Raw genomic sequence first — 16,875 nt, 5'->3', positions numbered from 1 at the left:
TAACACGGGTCCCTCCCATGCACACTTTATCCTGCTGGCAAGGGTCAGTTATTACCCAGAGTTAAACATGTGACTTTAAAAGAAAGCAGAAATTTCCCAGACAGGGGAGGGTTGACAGAGGCACCCTGAAACATTTAAAACCTTTAAAAACATTATAGTTCATTTTGCCTGCTTATAATAGTAAAATATTTACTATACCATGTATTGCTTCCTCAACAAATCTCCACAAACTTAGATGCTGAAACAATGTAAATTTATAATCTTATAATTCTGTTCTGTAGACAAGAAATCCTCCCTTGGTCTCACTAGGCCCGTGGTCGGCAAACTGCGGCTCGCGAGCCACATGCGGCTCTTTGGCCCCTTGAGTGTGGCTCTTCCACAAAATACCATGGCCTGGGCGAGTCTATTTTGAAGAAGTGGCGTTAGAAGAAGTTTAAGTTTAAAAAATTGGGCTCTCAAAAGAAATTTCAATCGTTGTACTGTTGATATTGGGCTCTGTTGACTAATGAGTTTGCCGACCACTGCACTAGGCTAACATCAAGGTGCCAGCAGCTAAGTGCCATGCTGAGGTGTTAGAGAAGAATTTGTCTCCTTGTTCATTCTGGTTCCTTGGCAGATTACAATGCCTGTGGCTACATGACTGAAGCCTCCATTTTCTTGCTGATTGCCAGCTGAGGGCCATTCCAGCTTCTAAAAGCCACCCCGTTTCTTGGCTCATGACCCTTTTCCCCCACCTCCAAAGCCAGCAACAATAGGGCAAGTCTCTCAAATTTAGAATCTCTCTCTCCTTCCCATTGGGTCTCTCTGACCCACTCTTCACCCTTACGTTCCCACTTTCAAGGACTCACATGATTAGATTGGTCTCACCTGCATATTCTAGGACAACCTCCCCATTTTGAGACCCTTAACCTTAATCACATCTGCTAAGGTTACATTCTGTTTTGCCACGTAAGATAACATATTCAAGGGTTCTGGAGATTAGGGTCAAGGCACCTTAATCTTTGGGGCAACCATTATTTTGCCTACTAAATAATGAAATTGTTTTGTGTCATACCTGCACCATAAACAAACAAACAAACAAACAAATAAATAAATAAATAAATAAATTTGCTTTACCTGTATAAATATCTTCAAAATGAAAGATTTGCTCCACTGTTAAAATATTAAAATATTCCATCTTTCAAATTCCAAAACAACTACTGATTAGCATGATAAAAGATTGAAATTTACTGGGCAAATTTCCATAAAAAACTTGGTATGTTTGATAAATGGAGGTTTAAATGGAGTAAAGTGTTTATTAAGTGCACCAACCTGCACTTCTGCCATTTGAATTAACTAAGCATTCAGAGCAAACTTAAAACCAGTTGTCAAAATGAAGTGAACCTTTAAAACATGCTCACACAAATATCTGTACCTGGATGCTTAAAACACCTTTATCTATAATTGTCAAAAAGTTGGAAGCAACCAAGATAGCCTAAAGTAGGTAAATGGATAAGTAAACTGAGGAACACCCAGACAATGAAATATTAGTCAGTTCTTCATTGTCTGGGTGTTCCTCAGTTTACTTATCAAGCCATGAAAAGACATGGAGGAATGCTAAGTATATATTACTAAGTGAAAGTGTAATAATAATAACTAGTAATATATACTAAGTGTATATTACTAGTTAAGCTATCAAGCCATGAAAAGACATGGAGGAATGCTAAGTGTATATTACTAAGTGAAAGAAGCTTATATAAAAAGGTTACATACTGTTTGATTCCATCTAAAATCAATCCGGAAAAGGCAAAACTAGGAAACAGTAAAAAATCAATGGTTGCCAGAGGCTGGGAGTAGTGGAGGCACACAGAGGATTTTGGGGACAGCAGAAATACATTGTATACCATAACAATGAACACATGTCATTTTAAGTTTGTTCAAATCCATAGAATATACAACAGCAAGAGTGAATCCTAATGTAAACTATGGGCTTTGGTGATTATGATCTGTCAAGGTAGATTTATCAATTGTAATAAATGTACCGCTCTGGTAGGGATGTTGATAATGCAGGAATCCACGCAGGGAAAATCTCTGCACCTTCCTCTCTATTTACTGTGAACTTAAAACTGCTCAAAAAGTCTTTATCTCATCTGGAAAAAGTGTGTATGATTTTTTAAAATTCATTTTTATTGTTGAAAGTATTACAGATGTCCCCTTTGTATGTTTTTCCCCATTGGCCCCCGCCAACCCTCACCCGCCCCTCCCAGGCCTTCACCACACTATTGTCTGTGTCCATGGGCTATGCATATATGCATATAAGTTCCCCCATTAATCACTCCCCACCCTCCTATCCCCCTGTTTTTAAATGAACATTACTAATATAGCAGTAAGTTATATAACAGATAAAAATACTGATATAAATAAATATCTTTTATAAATATAAATATATGTATTTATAACACATGCCCCAAATTTTTACTTATAAGTGCAAGCTATCAGATTGAAACTTATTATACTAATAAGTTCATACTAAGTATTTCATGCTATACATTTAATTGCTACACTAGTTAGAACTATCTAAAAAAAATAGTTATCAATCAGATGACAGCTAAATTAGATCTTGATTTGTCATCATTTCAGTTGGCCACTGGAAAATGTCTAAAAGAATGGTTACCAAGGATCACAGAATCTTTCCATTTGGGAAACATTCAGCAAATTTTTTAAAAATACCACTTTTTAAATAGGTAACAACTTTAAACATTGAACTTTAAAACTCACAGAGACATTTGAGATATCATTTATATTTCTTTGGAATGTAGGGAATTTTATTTGCTAGTTATCTTAGCACATATCCCCTCATTTCTTGATGTGAAAACATTCAAATAAAATTTATGTGCACTAATAACAGCTACTAAAACCTCTGGTTCTCTGTTTTTTTTTTTTTTTTTTAATGGCTAAAGTGTAATAAATATTTTTTGGAACCACAAAAAGTAGTCACAAGTAAAGTTGTACATACTGTTAGCAAATGGATAATGAATCACAAATAATGCTTATAGTTTTATTTTTCTTCAATAACATGTATTTTCCCTCCCAGTTATGCAATTTATTTATAGATTTTTTTTGTTTGTGTTTGTATGCACACACGTGTGTGTGTGTGTGTGTGTGTGTGTGTGTGTGTGTGTGTGTGTGTCTAGTTGACAAAGGGTGTTCCCTTTAAAAATATAAGTTAAGCCCTAGCTGGTGTAGCTCACTTATGTTGGAGTGTCCTCCCATACACGGAAGGGTCATGGGTTCAATTCCCTGTCAGGGCATATGCCCAAGTTGCAGGTTTGATCCTCTGTCCAGGTGCATATGAGAGTAATTCTCATTCTCTCCCCACATTGCCTCCTTCTCCCTACCTCTTTCTCTAAAATCAATAAAAATATATCCTTAGGTGTGGATTAAATATATATATATATAAAATCCATTCCACTTACCAAACTATTCCCTGAGCCCCAGAGCCAATCGGCTTTAGATTCTGGTAGCGCTTGAGAACTGTGAAGGTTGAGTCTCCTACTTCCACGCTGTAGAACTGGTTGTCAACTTTGCTTTTGCTCATGTTGTAATGTTTGGCAATATATGACACATCCACTTGTTTATCAAATCCCTGTGGAAAAAACAACAAAAACAGGAGACAAGTGAATTATAACTCAACACCAAGAAGGCAAGCAATCCAATTAAAAAATGGGCAAATGACCTAAATAGACACTTCTCCAAAGGGGATATACATAAGGCCAATAGACATATGAGAAAATGCTCAACATCACTAATCATCAGAGAAATGCAAATTAAAGCCATAATGAGATATCACCTCACACATGTTAGAATGGCTACCATCAATACTAGTAAACCAACTAATGACAAGTGTTGGCAAGGATGCTGAGAAAAGAGAATCTTTGTGTACTGTTGGTAGGAATACATACTGGTGCAGCCACTGTGAAAAGTAGTATGGAGTTTCCTCAAAAGATTAAAAATGGAACTGCCTTTTGACCCAGTTATACCACTTCTGGGAATATATTCTAAGAATCCTGAAACACCAATTCAAAAGAATATATGCAACCCTATGTTCATAGCAGTGTTATTTACAATAGCCCAAATCTGGAAACAGTCCAAGTGCCCATCAGCAGATGAGTGGATAAAATAGCTGTAGTACATTTACACAATGGAATACTATGTGGCCATTAAAAAAAAAGGAAATCTTACCTTCTGTGACAGCATGAATGGACCTGGAGATTATTATGCTAAGCAAAATATATTCCATATCATCTCATTTGTATGTGAACAAAATAAACTGACAAACAAAATAGAACCAGAGGCATGGAAACATAGAACAGACTAACAGCTGTCTGAGGGGAGGGAGGAGGGGAAAACTGGATAAAAGAAGGTGAAGAGATTAGCCAAGAACTCATATGCCTGACACACATAGACAACAGTGTGGTGATGGCCAGAGGGAAGGGGTGCTGGGTGGAGGTGGGCAAGGCAGAGGAGATAGGGACATCTGTAATAGTCTCAACAATAAAAATAAAGTTTAAAAAAAAAAGAAGTGCAAACGCTCACTCCAACCCCACACCAATTGAATCAGTAATTCTTTGGGATGGGACCAACATTCTGTTTTATTAAGTCCTCTAAGTAATCTGATGCATGTTGAGAGCCACTCATTGAGGGTTTTTCCCCTGAAGATTGTAAAATAGATCATACAGCTTTGCCTGAGATATTTAGAAAGAAAAACTAAATATCTACAGCAGAAAAAAATACAGCAGAAAAAAATATTTCTGCACTTGCCTCAAGGAATAGACTTTGTGTCTCTGTGGTCTGCCAGATTCCATTACTGATGGCACACAAACTGGAAACCGGTGTCCTAGTTAGGACAAGGATTACCCCACACCTCATTGCTGTAATAGGATGGATCACTATGCCCTAGCAATTATTCACACTCCTGAGAAGTCCCCTTGGTTTTTCCCAGTGCATAGGTACAACAGGACTTCTCATTTAATAGAGAAACTATATATAGACTTGGTGGCAGTTTCATTAAATTGTTAAAACAATCACAGATCTTATACCAGTAGCAAAACTTTTAACAACGAGAGACTTCCCAGTCAAAAAGACACATAAAAGCTATTCAAATGAAATGCTTAATACCCTAGCATATTTTCTACAATAACAATTACTCAGTGATCTTTTATCTCCATTTCAGAGCACATAATTTCTCAAAATAAGGTTGAAAATCATCATTACAGTAATTGTGAATTCACTCACACATTTACCTTTCAAGTATCCTCTTTATATTTAATTTTGAATTAAACTTTAAATAAAATCTAAAGGTTAGATTTTTTTGAAAGTAATAATTCTCAAATAATTGGGAAAAGGCTATTTTAATTATCAGCAGTAAGACACAGGGATAACAGCATTAGAAATTTTCTTGGATGGCAATGTGTTGTGTTGAAGAACTTCCCCCAGACGTCGTCTGTGCCCTAAGCTTACAAATCCAAATTGAGTTCTAAAAAGGATAGACCATATTTAACACAGTATATTTTATCCCCAATTTCCATGCAGTCTTGTTTGTCATGACTGTAAAGTTCAAACAAACTTTTCCCTAAGTGCCTATTAAAAAATACCATTTAGAACACTATGGGAAAATATTGTCAATGCTAAAAAAATTTCTCCAGTTACATGTTTTAGAATATTCTTAGCTTAGGTCACATAACTTATGATTTGAACTGAGAAAAACCAAAGAGAGCTGATGATTAGAAAGAGAAAAACAAAAAAATTCATATTGAGAAGACCAGTAGTTTAAGGAAACCATTGAGCCGCACTAAAAAGTGTTAATTCAGTAGAACTATGGTAGCACTAAGAATTTGTATTTCTAAAAAGCTCCACACTTCCAGAACTTCTATTTTATTTTACTTAAATTTTATTTTTCAACTAGTTTACATTCAAAATTATTTAGTATTAGTTTCAGGTGTATAGCATAGTGGTTAGACAATCATATACTTTACAAAGTGTTCCCCTGATATTTCTGGTACCCACCTGGCACCATGCAGAATTATTACAATATTATTGATGATATGCTATAATTTACATCCCCATGACTATGTTGTAACTACCAATTTATACTTCTTAACCCCTTCACTTGTTTCACCCAGTCCCCTAACCTGCTTCCCCTCTGGCGACCATTAATCTCAGAAGAACTATTTTAGAAAACAGGGGAGGCAGGAGATGCCTCCATTCAAAGAGGGCTATTTGGAGAGGCAAAAACTGGAAGCAATGCAGGTCAAACCAAGAAAACAAAGAATGCAAACCTTAAAAATGATGCCAGGATGACTCTCCTTGATATCAGCACCTGTTTATCAGGGCCCCATGTCATATTCCCAGGGATGTGTTTTCCTATCTCACAGGTGCAATAGAGTGCTTGACCAATGTTCTCTCAATTAGCTCATGAAAATAAATATTCCATAATCTCTTTATATTCTTTATATTAAATTTATACTAAAATGCTTGGGGAAAATGTCTGAAATTCAAGATTTTCATAAATTCTCATCAAAATAAAAAATCTCTTTCCAGAGAAGAAATTAATATGTTGATTGAGTTAATGACAGCCCAGGCCAGTGTGGCTAGTTGGTTGGGCATCAACTATGCACCAAAAGGTTACTGGTTCCATTCCCAGTCAAGGTACATGCACTTGTTGAGGACTTGATCCACAGTAGGAGGTGTGCAGGAGGCAGCTGATCGATGTTCCTCTCTCACATCGAGGTTTCGCTGTCTTCCTCTCCCTCCCTCTCTCTCTAAATATATTTTTTAAAAAGGAAGGAAGGAAGGAAGGAAGGAAGGAAGGAAGGAAGGAAGGAAGGAAGGAAGGAAGGAAATTAATTACAAAGAATGAATATTATATATAAAAATTATAAATCAACACAATGGTAAATTTTGAAGATCATTAAGGTTCAAAATAACTACAGGTTTAGAATAGTCTATTCTATTGATCAAATTATTTTTTAAAATAATTCCTCCACTGAATATTAATCTTGTATTTAAATCTCAACAATTATTTCTTTTTTAATAAAAGATATTTTATTTTTTAATTAAATTTATTTGTGTGACATTGGTTAACGTGAACATATAAGTTTCCGGGGTGGGTTTCTATGTTACAAAATCTGTATATTACACCATGTGCCCACCACACAAAGTCAAATCTTTCAGTAATTATTTCTATGTGAATATAATAGAATTTAATTGAATTTTCTTTTGCAAAAATTCAAGGCAAATTTTTCCTCATCTCTCATCTGCCAAAAATTTTAAAGCTAAATTAAAAGAAGGCTTTCTTGCCACTGGCCATTTGGTAGGCAGAGAGGAAATCTGTTCTAAATATAATCTGTTCTGTGAAAAGACTGTACTTTATGTAGGCTTGTAAGAAAGGGCCTTGTGCAATGAATCTCCATCATCAATTCAGTTGCTGGCCTATAGGTATGGAGTTTTGCAAAGAAAAATGCCCCATATGATTGATCTTATCCTGCAGGTGTCCAAAGCCTTGATTGCATTTTTCTCAAACTGAATAACCTACATCCCATAAGCACGCCCTCCCCATTTTCATGGGTGTATGACTGTTCTATGTTACTGCTAGTTAATTTTTTGAGCAGAAAATATTGAGGTTTAAGAATTTTTAAAGGTTAAGCTTCCTTAGTTTCTTTTTAATGATATGCCTGGATTACTTCTGCACTTAATAACTCTGAAACCTTGAACAAGTCATTTTATTCTTCCATTAATTTATTATTTATATTATTTATATTCCTTGTGGTTCTGAAAAGGATTTGTGCCATTCACCATAAAAGATATAGGAACACTAACACCATTAAGTCCAGTTTTAAAAACAAATGTCAAATAAAGGAGAGGCTGGGAGATGACAGTTTAACCCAAAGTCTTAGGTTGTGGATATGTACTGCCTTAAGCACAAAATTTAGTGTCATGCTTCCAGAAAGCCAAAGGAAAAATAATGGCAACACAAGAAAACCACAATGAGTGGCAAGTTTTGATTCATTGATCTCATAGAGTCATCAAAGAAGTTCCTAGAAAAAGGTAAAATTTCTCTAGCACTTACCTACAGGAAGAATATATTCAATAGTTCTTTCTATAATAAACCTGGAATCAAACAATGGGCAGTAGATACAATAATTTTTAATCAAAGGATACAGAAATATGTTTCATATTGATACCGTTGTAATAACCTGGTTATTATTTAAGAGGGAAGGAGCAAAGGAAAGACTAGATAATATAGGTAGGCCATTTATACAACTTTGCCAAAAAGCTGCATTTAACACTTTCCAAGTCTATTCCCTGCTGATCAATGGGGGGAGGGACTGGACAAAGACTCTTTAGACTCAAGCCCAGTAAAGGGCTGGGTGATGTGGAAAGCTGCCTACCTTTCCACACCGGGGAACAAGTCGGTCACACCGGGGAACAAGTCGGTGGCCAAGATAGGCATGACCACTGCAAGTTCACCAAACCTGAATATTTAAACTTTCAAACAACAGAAGATTGCTCTTCTTTCTTCTCTCTCTGGCACACTGGGCTCCTGGCTCTCCTGTGGCAGGGGGGTGTGCTCCCCTGTGTCCACATGGCCCACAGCCCTGTTGGACTCCACACATGGACTAATGAACTTTAATTAACTTCAATGCGAAACCACACCTGGCTGCAGCATGGAACAGCAGCTCTGGACATGGGCCTTGCTTCTGGCTCTGCTGGAATGCCAGCTGCACCTTTTCCAGGACTGGCTTGAGGGGCAGGGGACTTTGGAACCTGAGAAATGTAATTACACACAAAGCCTTCTTCCACATCCCATCCTCCCATGCGAATCTTAGAAAATTGATTTTCTGAAGTTATCGTAAGAACCTCACTCCCACCAGCACCAGGGGAATTTGATTCTCTGGTAAATAAGACTCATGAAATTGAATTCCTGATAACGAGGCACGAAGTGAGAGATTTTACTCAACCACTGCACTGCACAAGCTGCAGGCCCATGCAGGTCCCTCAGAAAAGCAGTCATCCCTGGTACTGGCACAAGAACAGAAATATAGATCAATGGAACAGAATTAATATTTGACAAAGGAGACATGAACATACAATGGAGTCAAGACAATCTCTTCAATAAATGATGTTGGAAAAATTGGACAGATACATGCAAACAAATGAAACCAGACCACCAACTTACACCATACACAAAAATAAACTCAAAATGGATAAAGGACTTAAACATAAGACAGGAAACCATAAAAAATACTAGAGGAATCCACAGGCAGCAAAATCTCAGACATATGCCAAAGGAATTTCTTCACTGATACTGCTCCTAGGGCAATGGAAACTAAAGAGAAAATAAACAAATGGGACTACATCAAAATAAAAAGCTTTTGCACAGCAAAAGAAACCATCAACAAAACAACAAGAAAGCCCACTGCATGGGATAACATATTTGCCAATGTTATCACCAATAAGGGTTTAATCTACAACATTTACAGGGAACGCATACAACTTAACAAAAGGAAGATAAACAACCCAATCAAAAAATGGGCAATGGACCTAAATAGAAACTTTTCGAAAGAAGACAGAAGGAAGGCCAAGAGAAATATGAAAACATGCTCAAAGTCACTAATTATCCGAGAGATGCAAATCAAAACGACAATGAGGTACCATCTCACACCTGTCAGAATGGCAATCATCAACAAATCAACAAACGACAAGTGCTGGCGAGGATGTGGAGAAAAAGGAACCCTCGTGCACTGCTGGTGGGAATGCAGACTGGTGCAGCCACTGTGGAGAACAGTATGGAGTTTCCTCAAAAAACTAAAAATGGAACTCCTATTTGACCCAGTGATCCCACTTCTAGGAATATATCCCAAGAAACTAGAAACACCAATCAGAAAGGATATATGCATACCTATGTTCATAGGAGCACAATTTACAATAGCTAAGATTTGGAAACAGCCTAAGTGCCCATCAGCAGATGAGTGGATTAAAAAACTGTGGTACATCTACACAATGGAATACTATGCTGCAGTAAAAAAGACGGAATTCTTACCATTTGCAACAGCATGGATGGAACTGGAGAGCATTATGCTAAGTGAAATAAGCCAGTCAGAGAAAGATAAATATCACATGATCACACTCATTTATGGAATATAATGAACAAAATAAACTGATGAACAAAAGCAGATTCAAAGACAGAGAAGCATTGATCAGACTGTCAAACCTCAGAGGGAAGGTAGGGGAGGGTGGGGGTAAGGGGGAGAGATCAACCAAAGGACTTGTATGCATGCATATAAGCCTATCCAATGGATACAGACAACAGGGGGGTGAGGGCATGAGTTGGGGGGTGGGAGGGGCAATGGGGGGATAAGGACACATATGTAATACCTTAATCAATAAAGAAATTAAAAAAAAAAAAAGAAAGAAAAGCAGTCATCTAGCATATGCCCTGAAAGGATCCTACTCAGCACTACCTCCTCAGAGTGTGCCTACAATGGGCCACTGAAAAGAGCAGCCTTTGATGAATGATCACAGTAAAATGCTATCAGAGAGCTAACCCCTGTGAGGAGCAGCTCTTTTAATAGTGGGAGTTTTCTTCTTAACCAGAGTTTCTGATTGGGATTAAAGACACTAGCCACACTTAGTTACAGGTTCCACATTATCCAGTCTGCTTTCTGAGGGGTGCCCATAGCTAGTAAGCAATGAATTAAGGGAAGAAAGAAAGGTGAACTAATATTAATTGCTTACTTACTAAAGGTGAACTATGTGTTCTGTTATATACTACTAGAGGCCTGATACACAAATTCATGCACTGATGGGGTCTAGCCAGCCCACCTGGATCAGGGCCGATAGGACCAGGCAGGCTGGGGGGAGGGGGCACAGGAGGTTGGCTGACCAGCCCCACCCCCTGGTCAAATTCCTGGTCAAACTCCCAGTCAAGGGGACAATTTTCATATTAGCCTTTTATTATATAGGATATTTAATACTAACAACAGCTGAGAAATGAGCTGTTAATTGGCTCAAAGTCTTAGAACTATTACTTAGTGGTCCCAATTAATATGTAATGAAGCTCATCCTATCATCCAACTCAAAGATGTGTGCTTTTTGTTTGTTTTTTGTTTTTTGTTAATCCTCACCTGAGGAATTTCTTTTTCCCCATTGATTTTTAGAAAGAGTGGAAGGGAGGGTGAGAGACACATGGAGAGAAACATCAATGCGACAGATATTTGCCTCCCACACATGCCTCAACCTCGATACATGCCCTTGACCAGAATCAAACCCACACCTTTCAGTCCACAGGCCAACACTCTAACCACTGAGCAACTGGCTAGGGCAATGTGCTCTTTTTTTTACAAAACCACTCATTTGTTCAGCTAAAATAATTTAAAACAGTGATATGGTGTCTTATAATAAAGATAGCTATGGGAATACGGCTTAGGAAATCAAAAGAAATGGATAAATAGCATGTCCTCTTTTATTTAACAACTAGAGGCCCAGTGCATGAAAATTTATGCACTGGAGGGGGGTCCCTCAGCCCGGCCTGCCCCGTCTCACAGTCCAGGAGCCTTCAGAGGTGGGAGGTGACCTGGCCATCAGGGGAAAGCGATCACACCTTTGCTGCTGGCAGAGCAAGCTTCAGCCAGCACTGATTACTTGAGCCTCGGGCAGGCCCTGGGTGGCTGGGCAGCTGACATCCGAGGCTTGCCTGTGCCTCAGACGTCAGCTGGGCAGCCAACATCCGAGGCTTGCCTGCACCTCGGGCCGGCCCTGGGCGGGTGGGGGGCTAAGGGGACTGGGGACTCCAGAGGCAGGCGTGTGGAACAGCCAGACCTGCCTGGGTTCGGGCCTGGCTGTGCCGTGCCTGCTGCCCCAGTGGGGCTGAGGGGACTGGGCGCAGCCATCTTGTGGCTGTGGGTGCCGCCATCTTTGAGGGCATTGCAGTCAATTAGCATATTCCCTCCTTATTGGCTGTGGGCACTGCCATCTTTGTGAGGGCATGAGGGTCAATTAGCATATTCCCTCTTTATTAGATAGGATTGTCTCAAAATAGAGTTTGAATTTAAGTGAACATTTCACAACTCGGGATTGAAGCAGACAATTGTGTGTTGGTAATGGAAAACTGGATTTTTAAGAAAAGGATATAAATTTAAAGGGCCTAATTTCATCTATTTGTTAAATATTTATTGAACATTTACTGTAAAGCAGGCACTATTAAAGGTGTTATGATATTATATTGATCTATCTCAATAGGTTAGCCAAAATGAATTAGCTGCAAAATGCATCTCCAGAAAATAAACTGGTCAATCTGTTTGATATACCTTTAGTATTGACTTTGGATAGTGAAAAGTATCTGCCTAAAGTGATGATTCTGCTTTTGGCACAAATGATATTGAGCTAGTCATTTTCATAGTTATGACTAGCATATTGAGTCACTTCATGATGCCACTGTAAGATTGTTATAGACAGTCAGCAGAAACAATTCTTTATTTTTTTCCTACTGGTGAACAATGGGATATTAGGCTTCTTTGCAAATTATCATAGCATTTTGGTTCTATTTAGTTGCTACTCACTTCAGCCAGAACACTGTACACCAATAAAAGATTTCAAGAAGTTCAAGGTCAAGATTTCAGGAAAAGACTTTCTAGTATAATGGCTGAGATTTCCAACTCCAGAATAAAACATAATTGGATAATCCTTGTGATAATTAATAATGCTGTGAAGATTAAGTGAGAAAAAATCTTAATGAAGTCTTCACAGATAGAAAGCATTCAGTAATTATTGGGGGCTTGAGGTTTTTCTGATCCATTATTGTTTAGCCCACAGTTATCACTGAGGTCTTTAGCTCAAAGAGGAGTAGGTCTTCTTTATGTTTATAAGCCTAGCCACTCTCTACTGTGCTTTAGATCAGGCAGTGTGCTCTTTGAAGGGAACAACCCTGTAATTTATCCTGTATCCCTAGTTTATGGAAGTTATAGATACATGTTATAGGTACTCAGTGAAGACATGCTGAATAAATGGTGGAATCAAATAATAATCAGTCAATGAATAGATATCTATTTGCATAGAAAATGTAAGGAGGCATAGAGTTTCTGTGTCATAGCCAAAAAGAAGCCCACTGAGCTCAGTTCCTTTGGTTCTAGTGCTACTTAAACTTATAAATGTTACTTCATTAATATGAACCCTCTGTGTCTCAGACTTTCAGAAATCGAGAAATCGTTTTAAATAACTGATAACCAACTCAAGCATCAGCAAACATTTAGAAAGGACAATAAGCTAATAACTTTTTTATTTAATAACTTTTAAATAAATGTTAGGTAAACACTAATTTGTGACTACCAAAATAACCAAAATGCAAAGAAATCTATTGCTAATACAGTTATAAGATGTTACGATATTGAGAAAGTGACTTAATATTGAAAAGCAAGCAAATAATTTTCTACTCCAGAAGTGGTGTTTTCTATTAAGACTTATTTACTCCCTTTTATTCAAAACGCATTTATTGAACATTTACTGAATAAAACAGATTTCTGGGCTTGGAAGTCAAGGATGAGGATGTGTTAGTCCTGCCCCGAGGTGGTCACCTTTGAGTGAGAAAAACACAAACCTGTACAACTAATGGTAATGCCCATTAGGATCTCATAAATTCTGTAGGCACCAGCGGTATGCCTGCGGTTTCCAACATGGGCTATCTCTCTGTGTCTATATTCCCTGGTTAAAACCCTGACTCATCTGTTCACTGCAGCAGAGGTCCAAAAATAGCACTTTCCACAAAACTTTTTAATTCATATGAAATTTAACAGCTCCGTACTTTTTGGTTCAACTGAGAAAACAAGGCTTACCTATTTCTCAAGAGGATCAAGAGTTTTTGCGGTTTCAACTCCCTGTAGGTCTATATTTTTGTAAAGGATTCATACCAGTGCAAACTCAAGATTGTTCTTTTATTGTCTAACACTTCAAAGACAGATTTCTCCCCAGAATATAACAAGAAACCACTTGCTTGAAAAAGTTGCTTGATGGGATTATAAAAACAACAACAACAAAATGAATCAGAGCAGTTTAAAAACTTAATCCCATTTTCTTCAAATAATTCAATTAAGAAATAAGGCTAATACTATTACAGATAATATACATATTTTCTGTTGATAAATAACTATGTAGACAAGTTTATTTTCTGTAATTTCTTATTGATAACAGTGAAAATTGAAAATATAATATATTAAAAAAACCACAGATTAAGATCCAAGAGGCCTGAAGTCTGGATATACCTGATCACTAATTGTTGACAAATTACTTTAGGTCTTTGTATAGTCTCTATGGCAAGAAATTGGGAGCAACCTAACCCTGCTGGTGATTACATGAAACACCACAGCACAAGAATCTATGAGATGTCTCATAAAACCAGAAGTTTCCAAAGAACACATTTTGAAAGTAAATGCCAACGTATTTTGTCTCTGAAAACAGTGCTACAGGAGAGAGAAAAAAATAAATGTTATTAACAAATAAAAATTCTACATGCAAAGTAAATGAAGTATGGAGTTCCAATAGAAAGTTTCTGCTTGCTATAATATTTTTAAATTTTGGGAAGTTATAGACTATGCATTATATTTTCTAGCTACTGAAAGCTCCTAGAAAGCAAAAAATTCAGTCATTAGAAAGGTCATGCTTCACTTCTCTTTATTTCTTTGCTTTAAAAGAGCTCTTGTTAGAACTACATTCTGTATCTCTACTCAAATATTGGGAGCTAATTTGAAAATAAATTCAACTTATACAAAGACTTTTTGGACTAAAAAAACAGCTGATGTTTTAACATTTTTTAAAAATAATTTTTAAGATCAGTGGTATTTTTGTTGTTGTTGTTGTTTTGTTTTTGTTTGGGGTTTTTTTTTAATCCTCCCCCAAGGATATTTTTCCATTGATTTTTGCTTTAGAGAGAGTGGAAGAGAGGAAAAGACAGAGAGAAATACGGTGTGAGGAAAACACATCTATCAGTTGCCTCCTGCACTAGCCCCAACCAAGGCCCTGGGCCAGGGAGGAGCCTGCAACCGAGTTACCTGCCCTTGACCAGAATCAAACCCAGGATCCTTCGGTTCACAGGCTGATGCTATATTCACTGAGCCAAACCAGCCAGGGCTAAGTTCAGTTTTAATCTTGAACTATGTAAAATATGAACTTAGTTTTTCTATTTGTTGTTTATTTTTTAAGTGTTAATGTCCATAGTAAATGGCTAGGATCACAGTCATAAAACTTGACGTGGTAGGGCCCAGAAATTCATTCATTTCCACCAGAGAACTATCACAGTTGCAACTGATTACATAAACATGTATCATGTATTCATTCATTAGGTACATATTTGGTAAAAGCCTGCCCTCGGCCACGTATTATTTAGTCCTACAGTGCAGCGGTGTGCAAATGAGACAAAATTCCAACCATGTGCTGGTAAATGTTCAACATTTCAGGGGTGTTGGAGGCGGCAAGAGGACTTATTTGTAGCAATTGCTTATTTACATTATGCAATACCCTTTTCGTGACAGATTTTAATCTACCAACCTCTCATCATTAATTTAGAGCTGGGAAGAAATGTGTACAATCAACACACCACTGAAAAAAATCCTGCCCGAGTAAGAAATGTACTCTAGTGGAGAGAGAGAAGCGACATACCTGTCACATGGTTAGTATATCAGATACCACAAAGTGTTGTGGCAGAAAAAAAGAAAGACAAGGAAGTTGAGGAGGCAGTGTGAGATAAGAAGAGGCGATTTTAAATAGGAGAGTCAGGAAAATCCCCTTAAAAATGGCATTTTAACAAAGCCCTGAAGTTGTGAAGGAGTGGGCCAAGTGAATAATAAAGGAAGAACACTTCAGGGAGGGGTGTTTAGTGGCTAGATGGTAAAGGCTTGGGTATTTATTATAAGAATTTTGGTTTTTTACCACAAGTGAGATGGGAAAACATTGAAAGATTTTTGTTTTGTTTTGTTTTTAGCCAAGGCATGACATGACCTCACCTATATTTTTCAAATGTCACTCTTGGTGATGTTTTCAGAGTAAACATTTGGGGGTGAGCTAAGTTGGAAGCTCTTGCAGGCAAGAGGTGATGGTAGTTTGGACAAGAGCGGTAATGGAGAGAACGGTAAGAAGTAATGAGATCCTAGATATGCTTTGAATGTAGAGCCAACAGAATTTGCTGACAGATTGGATGTGAAGTGTTGCCCAAAAGATGATTCCAAAGATTTGGTTCTAATCAACTGGAAAGATGGATTTAGCATTTACTGAAATAATGAACGAAGACATTTTGTAGGAAAGATCAAGGGCTTGGTTTGGAATATGTGTAATTTGATATGCCTATTAGACATCTAAGAGGAGATGGAGAACATAGAGTTGAATCTACAAGTCTGGTTTCAGGGAAAAGTTTGGGTTGGAGATACAATTGTAGGAGTATTCACAATACTGCTAATAATGAAAACCCTGGGACTCGATGGGAGCACCAGAAGAGCAAATGTACATTTATTTAACATGGAGTTGTCTATTTGACAAACACATATTCCAGCACTGTTCTCAGTGCTCTGTATTAACTGATTTAATTCTCATAACAATAGAAGATAGGCAGTATTATTTTCCCCTTTTCACAATAAGAAAACTGAAGCACAGAGAGGCTAACTAACTTGCCCAAGGTTACAAGTAAATGGCTAAGAAGTGGTAGATACACTTTCTAGCCAAGCCTCTCCAGCTCCAGAGTTCTTGTAAGAGCAGTTATCAAAGGCCTTGAAGCTTCAGTCACTACTTTTGGAGTTTGGGGAGATGAGACTAATCAGCAAATCCTATTCACAGCAGGTGTTACATTCTACTTTT

The 16,875-nt window shown here is 37.6% G+C and overlaps 1 protein-coding gene across 2 annotated transcripts in view; it reads right to left on the bottom strand.

Annotated features, from left to right (window-relative positions):
- The window catches only part of MAPK10 (mitogen-activated protein kinase 10), a 154,774-nt gene that overhangs the window by 136,852 nt on the left and 1,047 nt on the right, over window positions 1-16,875 (bottom strand). For both annotated transcript variants that reach the window (XM_054723317.1, XM_054723324.1), the window contains exon 2: window positions 3,456-3,625. In XM_054723317.1, coding sequence (XP_054579292.1) covers window positions 3,456-3,625 — 170 coding nt within the window. The remainder of the gene's footprint in view (window positions 1-3,455; window positions 3,626-16,875) is intronic.

This window comes from Eptesicus fuscus, chromosome 2 (genome assembly GCF_027574615.1).
Source record: "Eptesicus fuscus isolate TK198812 chromosome 2, DD_ASM_mEF_20220401, whole genome shotgun sequence".
In the NCBI taxonomy this organism is placed as follows: domain Eukaryota; kingdom Metazoa; phylum Chordata; class Mammalia; order Chiroptera; family Vespertilionidae; genus Eptesicus; species Eptesicus fuscus.
This window is presented reverse-complemented; position numbering and strand designations above follow the sequence as displayed.